General features: G+C 29.2%; 1 protein-coding gene and 1 pseudogene across 1 annotated transcript; both read left to right on the forward strand.

The window, feature by feature from the left end:
• The first annotated feature begins 1655 nt into the window (after nt 1-1655).
• Nucleotides 1656-4437, forward strand: LOC111295437 (signal peptidase complex subunit 2-like). Its single transcript, XM_022888926.2, has 5 exons — nt 1656-1853; nt 1970-2121; nt 3023-3104; nt 3890-4032; nt 4128-4437. Exons 1-5 carry the CDS (start codon nt 1752-1754, stop codon nt 4222-4224), a joined length of 576 nt encoding a protein of 191 aa, XP_022744661.1. The 5' UTR covers nt 1656-1751; the 3' UTR covers nt 4225-4437.
• Nucleotides 4438-11290: 6853 nt separating this feature from the next.
• LOC111294830 (uncharacterized) lies at nt 11291-16211 on the forward strand (annotated as a pseudogene).
• The last annotated feature ends 369 nt before the right edge of the window (nt 16212-16580 follow it).

A 16580-nucleotide genomic window follows, 5' to 3' on the forward strand; every position in this document is an offset into this window, starting at 1 on the left:
AAATAACATATGTGTTCATCAATTATAAATAAATCTTTATGCATAACCATTTTTACTATTTATAAAGAATTTGAAAATTTGTTGTATCCTAAAAAATAAATATATTTAAAAAAATGTTCTTCACATCTTGTAATCAAATTTTTTTTCTATTATTTTTATTCTCTTGTTTATTTTTCTAATACCAAGAAACTATCAAACATCCTGGTTTCTCATGTTTTGGTGGAATGGTCTGATGTGGAATTAAGTATCCAGAAAAGTGTCCTAAAAACTTCAATGTTTGAGTTCTCATATTCAATTCAAATGGGAATTATTATTAGATTCCAACCTTTTATCATCACCAGTCTTGCGATGGATTGTTTCAAAGAGATGCGGCTCATTCGAACAAATTAGGATCTTTCATATCATCCAATGGTGTGTTTTCATCAATATCATTATGCGTTCAAGGAGTTTTCCTTGTGAAAATGATGCAGTTTTCCTATGTGAATCACTGAATTTCTTCCTTTGCTCTTTCAAATAGATGAGGTGCTTTTACATCCTCATCTGCTAGCTTCATAAGAATATTGTTTATAATTCTCGGTAGACTTCTAACATTTTTTAATAACTGCACAAATATTATATGGGTTTAACAACTAATCTAATCTGATACATTTAGCCATTTATAGATGAAGAACAAAAAAATGGTTATGATAAACCAAAGAATTCCCTCCAAATGCAGAATGACAGAGAAAAAAGAAAAAAAAATTGGAAAATCAAAAGAGATCAATACAATTAAACCCAAAGATCGCATAATTTCAATATTACTCAAATGCTTTCTCAACAGTCAAAACCAAATAGTCTACTTGGATTATACCGGGCACGTAACTTGGAATAAAGGGGTAATATAAAAGGTTACTTGTTGAAATAAAATCATTTTTGGTATTTATGTACAGTTCAATTAATTCTATATACTGTCTTATTCCTACAATTTTCTGTATAAACGCTTCGTGATTTTGGCAGACTTCAAATTTTGGCTTTAGTTGGAATTTGCCTGTATCATTGAACATAATTAGCAAATCTCAAAATTAAATTTCAATATATATTGATGTTGGGAAAGATTTATACAAAGGTTTTTAAATGAAATTTGTGAAATTTTTTTATTAAAAATAATTTAATAAAAATTAAAATCAAAAATTAAAATCGATATATTAATAGAGTTGATTAAAAAAATTAATAATATATAAAAATTTTATTAAAAATATTTTTTATAATTTAAATTTGATAAATATTTATTTAATGCTAAAAATTATGTCAAAATTTTTACTAAAAATATTTATTTAAAAAATATATCAAATTTTATTTTTTTAAAAATTTATACATTCAATTAATGTGATAAAATCTTTCAATTTATTATTTTTCATTTTTAATTTTAATTTTTTATTAAATAATTTTTAATAAAAATTTCCACACTGACCTCAAAAATACTAAGCTTTTACCGATGATTTAGAGTGCGGTATGTGGCACAAACATCAAGAAACAAGAACTAATTTTCTCTCCTTCAAAATGGGCCGGAAAGAAATACAAACCCCATTTTGTAAAAGAAAAAGCCCAATAGGCCAGCTATCAAACAAAAACGTTCCAAGTCGTGGTAAAACAACCTATAAACCTTGACTTTGAGGTTTCGTGCAACAGTGCCTACTATAATATAGCTTCTCTCCATTCACTAAATATCAGCAGTTTCATTACCAATCTCCAGACCCCAAAAATCTCCAAAAATGCAAGAAAAGAAGGCGGAAACGGGAAGTAAAAATGCAAAGAAGGCGAATCTCTTAGATCACAACTCCATCAAACACATCCTCGATGAATCAGTCTCTGAGGTAAAAAAATTGAAAAAAAAAAATCAAAACAAGCCTCGATCCATGAATTTTCACAATTACAGCTCAATTTATGAATAATTAGTTCTCTTTTTATTTTTATATTTGGTTTTAAATAGATTGTCACGAGCCGTGGATATGTAGAAGATGTGAGGCTGAGCAATGTCAGATTGTTCCTTGGAACGATTATAATTGTAATCGCTCTTTTTGCTCAATTTTACAAAAAGAAGTTCCCCGAAAACCGAGATTTCCTCATCGGTTGCATCGTATTATATCCTTTTTCTCATTGATTGATTTCTTAGAATTTGTTGTTTTGGTTTATTATAATTGCTAGATAAATGGTTATTTAAGAATGTTTTGGATGATTTTGAATTGTATTGCTGTTTTTATTAATCATTTTTAATTGAAAAGTTGGAATGATATACTGGCAAGAATCTAATTTAGGCTGTATTTGGTTGTTAAAATTTTTTTATTTAATAGAAGCAAATGGTAATCTGAGAAATTATATTTATTGTAATGAGTAAATATATGAAATGTAATGCATATCTATGCATAATCGATCCATATGAAAGTGAAATCAGGTGTCCCGTTATTAAAAAAAATTAAAATTTAATTTAATTATGTAAAACTATATTAGGATCCATATGAAATTGAAATCAGGTGTCCCCTTTTTAAAAAAAAAAAATTAATTTAATTATGTAAAACTATATTAGCTTTTCCAACCAAATGAACTTTTTTTTTTTTTAAAGTTCTAAGTTTAAAACAGAGCAGCGAAAGCAACAATTAGACTGAGTCTTAGATTACTAAATATATTTCTTTTGGTCTGATCATATGTGTAAATTTTTTCTATTGAAATTCCCATCTTTTTAGTATTATTTTTAGTGATTAAGAGCTTTGAGAAAGAAACTCCCGCCCTTCATCTGACTTGATTCAACATCTGGCTTCATTGTGTTAACTTGTGAGCAGAAATCAAAATGATGAGAGCCTTTTTTTTTTTTTTTTTAAGTTTCTAATGCTTGAACCTGAAACCTTTTGTTCAGGGTGTATTTTCTACTAAGACAAGATGGTGTGAAAGATTTCATTTTGGTTTCCCTTCTTTTCCTTGCTTTTTTTGCCAACCAAAGAGTGTAATCTTTTATGTTTCATGTTTGTTTGATCCTTGACTCTGGCAAGTATATAGTTTTCAATGGATTACTCCAGCTGATTATCTACACAAAGGAAAAGAATGCAATTCTATTTACTTATCCTCCTGCTGTAAGTTCTTTTGCTTTCTAATTGAGCATTTCCTTATGTTATATCTTGTGCTATGCATTGATTTATTTTTCTTTCAGCTGAGATTATCTCATGTATGATTAGGTTGGTCTTTGGTCTTGACGTGCTTAAGCTGTGATGGTTACTGATTCTTGAGATTACCATTTAACTCTATTTCATCTTATTGGCATGATGATGTAGTCTTGAGTTTGGAACTTTTTAATGAGAATATGTTGTCATCTAACACTGGGTCCAAGATCATAAATGAAATTGAAGGAGGGCAATTTAATCTTATGTATGTTTTGCTTATTTTCTATCATTAGCTCAGTTCAATGTTCTTCATTTTACTGCTACATGGCTCATAAGAGTGTTTCCACCCAAAAATAAAAGAAAGAGTTTTATGACTTTGTCTATTGTGTTTTTTATAGTGAAACTGTTACATTTCATCCTTAACTGTTCACAATGTTGCCTATTTTAGTCTAAATACCAATGCTTTATACTTAGAGTAATGATGTGGAATAATGCCTAGCATCCAATAGATATCTAGATGCTTGAATATTGTCCAAGGTAATTATATTTCTTTTACAAACTCAACACAAACAAAACCCTATTATTGCCTAACCTCCATGGTGGTTCAGAGAAAGGTCACATAGAGTGGGCATTTGCATTCTGTGTGCCTTGGGCTGAAAGGAACTTTCCATATTACAAAGATTAAAATTTAATGTGCTTGCATACAAAGCCCCACATGTGTTGTTTTCTACATCTAGGTACTGATTTCATGTTTGCAGGGATCCGTCACCAGCACCGGTTTAGTGGTCTCTTCAAAGTTGCCAAGATTCTCTGATCTTTATGCACTTACTATAGCGAGTGCAGATCCCAAGTCCATATCTGCCGGGAAACCAGTAGAGTTTACCAAAAGTGTTACCCAGTGGTATCTCCCTTTTGCTTAACCCTGCATTTGCTCTTTACTATCCCGATTGCAGACCTGCAATCCTTTTACATTTCTAACTTGTTGAAATATTGCAGGCTCACAAAGGATGGAGTATTGGTGGAGGGCCTATTCTGGAAAGATGTTGTGGCACTAATAGATGATTATTCAGCAGAACCGAAGAAAAACAAGTGATCTAGATAGCAAGGCTTACCTTGATAGGTTACCGGTGACTGAATTCTGGCCATGTTGTGACTTTGATATAGATGTGCACTAAAATTATTGTTCTTGTGTTGAAAATTTTGAACTAAAAATCAACTTTGCCTGAAGATTAGGGGACAATTTACATCGTTAGTCAATAACGATTCCTGCTAATGAATGAGCTTTGGCATCATTAGCTTTATTGAATGTTGTATCTATTGCCGTGTTCTATTAAGGCTTGATTTACATTCAAACGCACCTCCAATTGGGTAATGTTTTTTATGAAATTTTGTGCAGATCGCACTGAGCATCCGTTTAGATGTTGATGAGAAAATCAGTTTTTTTCACTGGTTGTTTTGGATCTAGGGATCCAACAAAAAATTTTTACAATTTAATTTATTCTCTTTCTTTTACATTTTAATTTTTTATTTAAAAAATATAAGATATTTTGTTAATTAATATAATAAAAATATTATTTGATATATTATTTTTATTAATTTTGATTATTTTATTAATAAAATTATTATTTATCATAAAAATTATTTTTTAAGTTTTTAAATGCAAATAATTTAAATTTTTTATTACATGTAAATTTTAATTTTAATATCCAATTATTATTTTATTTTATTATAATTCAACTTATTATTGCCATAACGGTTATATTCAAATAGATATTTTTATTATTAATTTTAATTTTATTATTATAATAATTAATTTTCTTTTCATCACAATCATATGTTCAAATGATTCGACAATATACTTATTATTATTATTATTATTATTATTATTATTATTATTATTATTATTATTATTATCTTCCTACTTCTTTGTTTAATTTCTGTTGGGCAAGCTTTGGAATGTCAACAGCAGTCTGTTACCTCGGCTTCCTGGCTACTGATCTATTTATTGAAGCTATACAGTAATTAATCTATACATAGAAGCTGCGCCGCCCGATACAGATGCATCTCTTTATGACAGCCAAGAGTTAGCACTGTGACATTTACATATTTCCTATGGTACGATTCATTGATTTGGTTATTGGTTTTGCTACATTTTTTTTAGTTATTTATTTTATCTAAAGTTGCTATTAAATTAAGTAAAATTATATGTTTTAAGTAAAAAAAAAGAATACAGTTTTTCTACTTTTTTTTTTTTTTTTTGGCTAAACAGGGGAGGCAGAAAGGAAATTGACTTTTTCTTATAAGCACTTCTGCTACTACACTATTAAGTTTTGAGTTGTCAATACGCAGCTTAGTTAAAGATAATATATGAAAATGCCAATTTTTGTTAAAAACCTTTAATGATAGCATTCCCCCCAAAAAATGTGGACGGCCACCAAAAAACTTCTAAAATGGACCTCATAATTAAATTCTGTCTTCCCACCAAGTATAAGCCATCGCCATCATAAGCAATTTGACAAAGGCTCCAAGCCTCCAACTCAAAACAAGGTCCATGTATTTACCACATTAATATTTTTTTTTTCCTTTTAGAATGCGATAAAGTGTATTTTTTAGGTTTTTTATGGAGTTAGTTTTTTGTGATTTTAAAAAATATATTATATATAAATATAATGTATTTAAATTTTTATTTTTAATTTATTTTTCTCATAAATCAAACTTTAATCAATAAAAATATTTTTTTCTTATCAATTAATTTAATCTTCCTAAGTTATCATACGTTGGTAGTTTAGAATATTAGACATTCTACATTTAATAAAAAATTTTAATTATTGATGAATAAAATTAATTTTTTATATTAATTTTATTCGTATCTTAAATGATTATGTTTAAACAAAAATAATTATTATATAACAAATAATAATAACTCTTTGAATATAAATAGATTATTATTCATAAAGATCATAATTATACAAAATATTATAACTATTTAAATAAAAATTTATATATGTTCATTTATTATAAATAGATCTATTAGTATAACCATTTTCACTACTTTTTCTTAAAGAGTTTCGAAATTTTATTATATTCTAAAAGCATAATTGTCTTTAAAAAAGTATTTTTCAAGCTTCAAAATCAAAATTCTTTTATACTACTTTTATTCCATCATTTTTTTTAACCATTTAAAGTTAATTATGTGAAATTCATATTTCGCATAAGGAATATACAAGAAAAAAAATTGATAAAATCGACTTTCGAAACATGTATAATTCGGAGATTAAAACAAAGATTTATTCAGGTAAGTCAATAGATTATTTTTTTTTGTTGGATGAATCATATTTCATGTTTATTTTTTCTTATCAATTTAATTAATTGAGAATTTTAAAATTTCCTTGCAATGCATACAAAATTATGGCGGGTTCTAATGAATCATATATAAAAGAAAGATATGATGGAGAGAGCTTGTCCATCCTTTATCATCCAATTAATATATGACTGTTCTTAAGGGCCATGGAGAGATATTTCTTGTATTCAAGAAAGTAGTCATTTCCTAGCCAGTAAGTCGAAAGTTTATCACACTACCACCGAATGGTTGGAATGAAGATATTTGATTTTTTGTGACCATCTTTCATTTGCAAACAAAGAAATATGCTTCAAATCCCACGAAAATGTTTCTCCATGGGGAAATGCATGCTTCTAGTTTTCATTCTATTTTGGGCAATTGGTTGAACGATTATTTAATTCTGGAACAACATGGGTTGTGAATTATGATGATCAGAGTATTCAGTCAATTAACACTAAGAAAGTTGACAATGGGGGGATAAGTTAGTGAAGATTTATATTCAAGTGACTTTTCATTTGGTTTATCCATGGAAATATCAGTGTCGCGCCTGTATTAATGGAACATGCATAAGATACGGTGGATAATAACTGTGTCAACAGGTCATGCTTACAACAAGTTGAAAGACGATAAATATTAATGGGTCTTGCTTATAACAAAGGGGATGAATACATTGTCTGACACCTATGAAAGAGTATAGTTTTTCATGTCAATTTGACAATCCTATAACAAAAGTGAAGACACGTTACAATTGGTCAAACATGTAAAGAAAGTAACAAGCTATTGCAATAAGCAATACCTTCAATAAGGGTGATAATAATTTCATGTCCATGGGTTTTTAATTTCTTGGTAAGGATGTGTATTGATTATGTATAGTTAATGTGAGGATTTGTTAAGTTTCATGACTTGCATTGGTATTAGAAATTAAAGTTAAATATGTAATGAATTCTAAGTACTTATAGGCATATTGGTCATATGAGTAAAGTTTGAATTTATTATATATCCAAAAATATTATGATTAATTAAAAGTGGTAAATAATAAAAATATCTACTTAGGCTGTATAATGGTAGAGAAATAAAATTCTCATAAAATTTTAAAATCAAGTTTGGAGGTTTCAATAGCCATGAATTTGAAATTGGTAATTGGGTAGTTAATTCGTGCATTGGAAACTCATGATAATATTTGAGGTAGTTGGTTTTCACTAAAAGCCATAAGTATAAATGAGATAGGTTCAATAGCCAAATCTAAATAATTTGTAAGTATATATAGATTATTATAGTTAGCTTAGAATAACCATAAGCAAAAAAAAAAAAAAAAAAAAAAAGATGCCGCAATCTTGATCATGTTGTGCTATTTTTTTTTTTTTTGTTATTTATATGGTTTAGTTCATGGTTTGTACAAATAATTTATCATCTATGGTTTTATTAAAAGTTTTGAAATATAATTTTAAAATATATTTACTCTGAAAGTCATAAGTAATTTAAAGATTTTGTGAAAATGAAGACTTTTATAATAGCAAAAAGAATACTATTTGATCCATTTGAGTGATGGAAATGATTTTGTTCATGGTAATAAATTTATTAATAGTGTCCATAATGAAATAGATTTATATAAGTATTTATGAATTGCCATAAAAGTCTCAAAAGGAGACTATTAAAGTATGATTATATTTAATATCATGCTTATTGATGTAAGTTATTATATTGAGTTAAAATATAAATGTTTTGAAACTTTTATGAAAAAAAAAATTAAGATATAAAATATTTATTAGTTATCTTTCACTAAGGTGAATTTGGAAGCCTCATATTTAAAAAAACCATCAAATAGTGAAAAGATAAATGAAATGACAATTTGATCAAGTAAATTTGATATTTTGATAATTGAATAGGACATTCTTTAGTAAAGAATGTATATTTGCACATGGTAGGGGTGATAAGAATAAATAAAAAATAAAAATTGCCACCATAATGTTGTAAGATTTTAGTATAAATTTATGAGCAAATTATACAAAACTAATAAGTTTAGTACAACTTATTAAAGTAAAATCATAAAAATGTCCTTAAATATCTTAAAAGGATTAAAATGACTTTAATTTATTTATTTAATGTATCCAAATGTACTAGAAGAATAATTGTATTAAAGATGTACAAAAGTATGAAAATAAAATGGTTAAAATTTATGAGAAGAGTTGTTGTCACAACTAAACCAACTATTTCTTAAAATGATAAAGAATAAGGCAATAATATCTAGAGGATATAAATGATATGTAAAATGAAAAGTTTGAATATTTTAGTATATGATATATTAGATATTCATTCTCAAGTAGGAGTAATTACTATAAAAGAAATTGAATTCCAAGATATTTGGTTAGTAGTACTACAATTAGAATGGATTTAAACCCTTATTATTAGACAATAATAATGAGAATTCAACTTTAAATTAGTAACTTCTAATTATAAAGTTTGATGAGTAAAAATAAGTTATTGTTATATATTTGTTAAGTATTAATAAAATCCATTCAAAATTTAGAAACTAGTGTAATTCATTATGTGAGGATGATAAGTTTTTATACTCTTAATGGAGTTTACTATTTAAATGTCTAAAATAATGAAAACATAATAGAAACTCTACTTATATAAACATAGAAGTAGTGCTACTTCAACAAGAAGAATTGAGGTTTCTCTTGTAAATGTTTATAAATAAGATAAACACATGGCCATAATAGTGCTAAAGCAGTTATAAAACCTTTGATGAAAAAATAAATAAGTATTATATATATTATATCTTCAATTCTAATACTAGGAGTTGAAGTTTAATCTGTAGATACCATCAATTTTATTAGAATTCTAAGGTATATATGTTAATTGAAGGTTTAAATCAAGAAATACCTTCTTGTATTCATAATATTTATTTATGTAAAAAGTTAAAGATTAAGCACTAATGTTCCAAATTAATAAGGGATTTTTAGTAGTTTAAAATGTGATGCATCTTACATGGGATAAAAAAATTTAATTATTAATGAATAAAATTAATTTTTGTATTAATTTTATTCATATCTTAAATAATTATATTTGAATAAAAATATTTATTATATGACAAATGGTTACAATTATTTGAATATAAATAAATTATTATTTTATAAAAGTTATGATTATATAAAAAATCATAACCATTTAAATAAAAATTTATTTCTATTCATTTATTATAAATAGATTTTTTAGTATAATTATTTTTACTATTTCTACTGAAAGAGTTTTGAAACTTTATTATATTCTAAAGATATAATTGCATTTAAAAAAGTGATTTTTACGTGTCAAAGTTAAAATTCTTTTCTATTCCATCATTTATTTTTTCTAACATGATATATAATTCTTTAATTAGATAAGCAATAACTATGTTATTAAAAATTTCAAAATTTAATATTATTATATGCATATATAATAGTAGAGTGATAGTAAATTTCAAAATTTTTAAATTTTTTATTTTTGTATCCACACATCTATCATTTTTTTCTTTCAAAAAGTTTGGTAATCAAAACTTATCACTAGTATAATCTGTAAAATAATTTTATCATCAAAAGAAATCTAAAACCTTTTTTACTTCCGTTCAAATATTTTTTAATGATCTATTTATCTACTATTCAGATTATACCTTATTTTATGCCAGAGTAACACAAATTATAACAAATCTCCATATCTTACCTTTGTTGATTTTTAAAAAGACAAAATACTTACATTTATATAAAACTTAGAGATGATAGTCCAATCTATCATCGATAAATTTTGATCCAACCTAACATCTTAGGATTACTTTAAAAAAAAAAAAATTGAATTTTTGATCAAATCGAGTCTAGTAATAATGAAAAATAGTAGATTTTGAGTTTTAGGCAAACTCACCGTAACCTCACATAGTATCTATATAATTATTTATTTAATTTTATATTTACATAAAAATAATATTTTATATTTAAAAATAATATTTTATTAATTTAATATTAAGTCAAATTATGTATAATTTTATATAATATTAAATAGGATCAAATTTAAATATAAAAAAATAAAAAAATCTTTGAATCCGATTAATTTATCTAATATAAATACAAAATCGAATCAAATTAAAAATAAACAAAAACCCGATATTCCTAATAATACTTAACAATCAATTAAACAACATCCATTTATCTATAAATTCTTATTTGATGCTTCAACCATTAATTAAATCCCAATAGTGAACCCTCTCTTAATATTTGTCTGTCACTAACTTTGAATCGTCCATCTTCAAGCCACCAACAATCCCCCCGCTCCTCTCAAAACTCCTACTACTCTATTTTTAACCTGTCCTTTTCCATGCTCTAATTATTTCTTCCAATATTTTCTATTCTTTTCTCAACGGAGTCGATCCTTCATTCTCACCGCCCTGAGGTGGACAGTTTATTCAGTGGGGTCTACACAACTAAGAAATAAAAAGCTGACATGGGCTTTAACCAATCTAACATGGCACGGATCTCAAACCGATAACAATTTACCGTATTTCATAAAGCACCTTGACGTCCGCCAGAATTTTTTCCATCTTCGTATGCCAACGCCAGGGTTTTGTGTCTTCTGTTACTACCATTTTCTGTGAAGGAGGTTTCTTCCCTCTCTAACAATTTCCCCTATTTCTATCTCTGAAAACGCCTCACTAGAAGCTCACCTGTCGACTCCTCAATCTTCCCGCTTTTAGTTCTATATTTTATAATTAAATCTAATTTCTTAATAGTCCAAGAATTTGAAAGAATTTTACTTTTACTTTTTTTTTTTTAATTTCTATTTGAATTCAACGATGGCTAATTCCAGAAGCCGAGAATTTGTTGACGATCATGTGGATAAAAACGATTACGAATTAATCGATTCATCGGATGCATCGTCAATCAACAGCGTCGTTGAGATCTCTCGTGTTGGATCTGGAACAACATCGACACAAATTGGTGAGACGAGGAACGAAATCTTACTCACGGAACGATTAACCGACATATTCGTAGAGGAAAACGACTGAGATTTGTTGCTTCAGCAAAGCGATCGAGAAGATAGGGCTCTGCAATGGTTACAAGCTTTGGATGATCAAGTAATTGGCGCTTGTCGAACAGATGAAAGGTTAAAGCCTTTGTTGAAAGTCAATGTGTCAAATAACGTCGCCAAGGATCGATTGTTAGCTCATTTAAATAAGGTTTTTTTAATAATTTGACTTTCAATTGACGCAATTGTTTGAATTTTTTTAAAGATAAAATTAAAAGTTTAGTTTAATATGATTAAAGTCTGTAATTTTAATAAAAATTTTAATTTGTCTATTTATTCTGTTTAATTTTATTTGTTCGATAAAATTTTCGGCACTTTGAGCCATCGCAAGTGGGTATGCGGGCGAGGTGTTTTTGCATACCTTTGGTTTCAATTCGTGTAGGGAAGATTAACAAACAAGGGACTTTTTTTCACCCTACTGCTATAAGTTAATTGAATTCTTATTGTCATCGGAGTGTCTAATTTGTCCTAGATTCATCTGCTCTGGATTTACCTAGGTGCAATTATGTAATTTACATAGGATTATTGTATTCAGCTCTGTCTAGAAACTAACCTTATTGGGTTGTTATTGTTGTTGTTGTTGTTGTTGTTTTTTTTTTTTTTTTTTTTTTTTTTTTTAACTTAAATTTGGAATTATCAAATTTGGTAGGTGATGCTTGGTTGGAAATATTAAAGACCAATTATAGTTTATAGATATGCAATCAGAATTGAGCATTTTTCCTTTAGTTCTGAATCTATCATCTATATTCATTAAGGGTGTCATTTTAGTGGCCTTCTCATTTATTTGGTCTTTATGCTTTTTAATCATTCATAGCATTTTGGCAATATACCTTGGATTAGTACAACTCTTTTTTTCCCCTGCTGTCTCCATTAAGGAATTAAGATGATTTAACTGATTGTATTATGCTATACGGTAACGCTTTCAACATCCCGTGCAGGCAGCTGGTTTAAAAATGTAGATGATTTAGAAATATTCTGGTCTTTCGCAGTATGTCACACTTGTTTACTACCTGTAAGTTTGTATGACATGTACTTTCATATGATTTTATGTTCTCACATTTGCAAGTGTTGTAATTCTTAAAATTACACTTCTAAAATTGAGAGTACCGGCCTTTTTATTTTATCTTTGGACTTGGTTATGTTATTGATGTGCTGTTGTTCTCTGCCTATTATTGGATTATTTCTTAATTGGACTGGCTGTTTTTATTTTATTTACTTTTTTATTCGTGAGCCTAGGTAGTGTTTATTGTTTTATTATCATTCAGGTTTATTAAAGGTAAAATTAGCCTTGTTTGGAGTCCATATTAGATTGATGTTCATGATTTATTAGATTGCTGCATCATTTCTGCATGCATTTCAGCATCGTTTTAATAACTGTTGTTTGCAAAATCCTACATTATAAGTTTTCTGAATAATGCTTTGATTTAGCAACTACTTTAATTGATTTCATGTGTTTGAATCTTTCCTTTAGTACCAGATTTACCCTACAATATAATTGGGCTGGAAGGTGTATATTTAGTGGTTAATACTTGGTAGAAATTGCAGGGTTTGATTTTAGTTTGTTGGTCATCATGTTCATGCTTGCAAATAAATATATCTTTTGACTTGTAGGTAAAGTGGGCATGTTCTGTAATGATCTCTGAATTATGAGGAAGTAAAGTTAGTTTCATCTCCTATATTAAATAGTTTGCTGCTGCTGTTTTGTGGATATGTAGGGTTGATATTTATAAATCAATTATAAGTAGGATTGAGTGCTAATGACATTGTATGAATTATAGTTATGCTACTTTGTCTATGTCAGAAGTCTTCATATTCGCTGTAAATTTTGTTGAAATCTGAATTGTATATTTTCCATGTCATTCTTTATTATCTTGTGGATATTCTTTTGCTATATATTACCATTCATTGTTTTGGCTGATTTGTTTTAAAGTCATGAATTTGATCAAATTCTGGCAGGGGATTTCTGATAACCTCTTATAGCTGTTAAATTTGTTCATGTTTGTGTAAAAAGAAATTTGTAAGATGGGTCACATGATATAAACCAGATTGTTTCTTGACTTATTGAATCCATAAAAACAATATGATTGGAAAATATATTAAAACTGGGTTTTTAGTTTACATTAAAGCATTGAGCGTGGCATCTTATTGTTCGTATTGAATTATTTCTGAGGAAAAACAAGATATTAAATTTGACATGGTTAATGCTCCTGGCAGATGGCACTTTGTGAATCATATGTGATTCTTGAGATAGATAGAACTGAGATAGATAAAACTGAATTTCTATCTGGATTTCTAGTTCAGGCTTTCTAGTTGCCGAGATAGTTATCTATTCCTTAGCTAGAGACACAATAAATTAATTAACATTAAGCTCTTTGCCTTCCCTAAACATTCATAATAACAATCCTTACCAAAATCTTTGTATTCCTTTTTTTCATTTTTTTTAAATCTTATTTGGTTAATTGCACTGTAACTTTCTTTGGTCTTCTTTCCTTTTATAATTCCCGCTAGGGCTTTTTTTGGATGATTTAAACTGCTGAATCTTACAGCTTGCTACATGCAAGGTGTAATGTAATGATTTGATATTTATGCTTATAACTTGATTTTCTCTTATTGCTGTTTGTACTCTAATTGCCCTTGGCTGAAATGTTTCCCCAATCTTTTTGAATTGACACAGGCGAAATTTGAGTCTTACACTCTTGCCAATATCAGACTTGCGGCTTTCATTCATTGGGGATGGTGGTCAAACAGAGAGACTACTTACCTTACATGGCAAAGCTCAGCGTGCTGATGTTTCCATTAATGAGATCCCAGCAGACAATTCTGGACGATCTTTCCTTGTGAAGATCCCGGATGGCAAAGTTTCTTACTATTGGTGCTCAGAGAAGTCAATGCTCTTGGGGATTGAATTGCTCTCAAAGATATTTGAGGTTTTCTCAGTAGCAACTGTGCTTCGCATATGAAGGCATGCACACCTACAAAAACCTAGAATTTTCTTAAATCTTATTTTTTTTTTCCCACCAGTCTAGCATCACCTAGGCAATTGTTGTAACTCTTTAATACTCTCACTAACAGATCTATGCAAATTGCTTTGTTTGTCAAGTGATTGCAATCTAATATTATGTTCTTTCCATGATAGATGAAGGATTTAATCAAGAGAAAACCTTCTATTGCTGAATTAACTGGAATCAGTGAGTCACGACTGGTTGCTTTGCAACTCAGCTTCGTTCCTATCTTGTAGGATCAACATTGAGAATACACAAGAAAGTTGTTCAGGTCCACCTTCACCCAATAGTGTGCTTGACACCATTAATGTGCGTAATGGACAATCTTCACTAACGACGTCAAAGTTTTTGCGATCTCGGTACTGTAGCAGTCAAGTACTCAAGGTGAATGCAATTTATCAAGGTAGCTTAAGTCCAAGATCAAGTTCTTTGAAAGAGGGTTTGACCAGAAACTTGTCTTCCTTGAGAAACACTGCCAGGGATGAGTTACAGGCGTGGAGATAACCATCGGTCAGTAACTGACGGCCTTACAATTGCCTCACCTATTACAAATGATTTATCTAATTGCAACGAAGATGAAAATGACAAGCTTCCAGATGTCAAGAGTTGTCCGTTCACTCCAAACTTCCTTGAATAAATTGGAAAACTTGCTGTTCCACCGACTCTAAGCTCCGTATCTTCGGTTTCCTCCTTAGGACTCTTTTCTCCCTATTATTGTTGGTGCCCCACAGGATCATCAACTCTGCAACACTTGGCTGCTTCTGAACTTCCAATTTCATCAATCGAATCACTTGAGCATCCACCACTTCCTTCAATTTGGTCAACGAATGGTGCTTCCAGATTGTTGACAACAATACTGCCTCTTGATCTGGCTGATGGTCCTCCAATGGTTTGTCCAGCTTTCCTCCCAGAACCGTTGGTCCAGTTGCCCTCGGTAAGTTCACAGCAAATTCCAACCTTCACACATTTGATTTGTCATCCCATTGTTCATATTCCAGTGATTGATGTTTGCTCTTCAGGACAAGGTTACTTGGTAAGTGCTGGTCCCACTATTTCAACCACAATTCCCCCATTGCATCCAAAGCTCGTGAACCCCTTACTACCCAATACTGATTCCGTGGTGGAAAAGGGTCCTAGAGAAACTCTTCGGCTTCTCATCAGTGGTTAAAACAGAGCAACCCTCCATTGATTGATGTATTGCCAACACTTCTGACTACTACTGATGAGAAAAAAAGGTATCCGTGTTGCCGGCAGCAGGGGTCTATACAGTGGAACTAGAGACGTTGGCACCATTGCTGCCATGAGTTCGGTTACACTTTTCTCCAGCACCATGGTAGATAGTTTTGTAAAACAATGTAGCAGCAGCAGGGATAATCCTGATGCGAAGAAGCGGTTGGGATCTAGCGGTGTGGATGAATCTTGTCCAAACAGTGATGGTGCTAAACTTTCGGAGTGGAGAGAAGAAGGAAGTAGTGATTAAATAGTTACTGATTTTGTTTCCTCTGTAAATCTTTCTGTTCCTCGATGAAAGTTATAGATAATGTATCTGCAGTTTTGTCAGATTTTAATTGTAATTAGTCCCAATCTTTACCCATTTGGGGGATTTGTTCTCTTGTAGTATTTCCATATTGTTGGTAGTAAGCTTTTGCCTTTCGGTTGGAATGTGAATCGGTTTTGCCTTTTCTACATTTTCCACCAACTTCCAATTGCATTGATGCTATGCTTATTGTTTCCTCTTGCAATTTGTCATGAAAAAGGAGATACTATATATTATCATAGTATTTGATATTGAACTGTAGGAACACAGGGTGATTCGGGCCAAGCATCTAAAAGGAACACGAAATTGAACTAAAACAAAGGCAATTAGTATGAATTTATTGATTTATTATTTTAAAAAAATATATTTTAATAATAAGATATGTGAGTGTTTTTTTCATCAAATTAAAAAATTTCACTGATAATATATTAGGTAATATTTCAAATTAGAAAACCACGAAAATAAGCAAAATTTGTATCCAATGAAGGAAACAATCTGCATCAGGAATATAGGTTTGG

The sequence above is a fragment of the Durio zibethinus genome, chromosome 14, assembly GCF_047325235.1.
Source record: "Durio zibethinus cultivar Kanyao isolate XHJ-2024 chromosome 14, ASM4732523v1, whole genome shotgun sequence".
NCBI lineage: Eukaryota > Viridiplantae > Streptophyta > Magnoliopsida > Malvales > Malvaceae > Durio > Durio zibethinus.

Excerpts from the sequence above, each read along its gene's own strand:
- LOC111295437 (XM_022888926.2), top strand. The coding sequence starts at position 1,752 with ATGCAAGAAAAGAAGGCGGAAACGGGAAGTAAAAATGCAAAGAAGGCG. Across the intron at positions 1,854-1,969 it reads TCGATGAATCAGTCTCTGAG|ATTGTCACGAGCCGTGGATA; the intron begins GTAAAAAAATTG and ends GGTTTTAAATAG. Across the intron at positions 3,105-3,889 it reads TATTTACTTATCCTCCTGCT|GGATCCGTCACCAGCACCGG; the intron begins GTAAGTTCTTTT and ends TCATGTTTGCAG.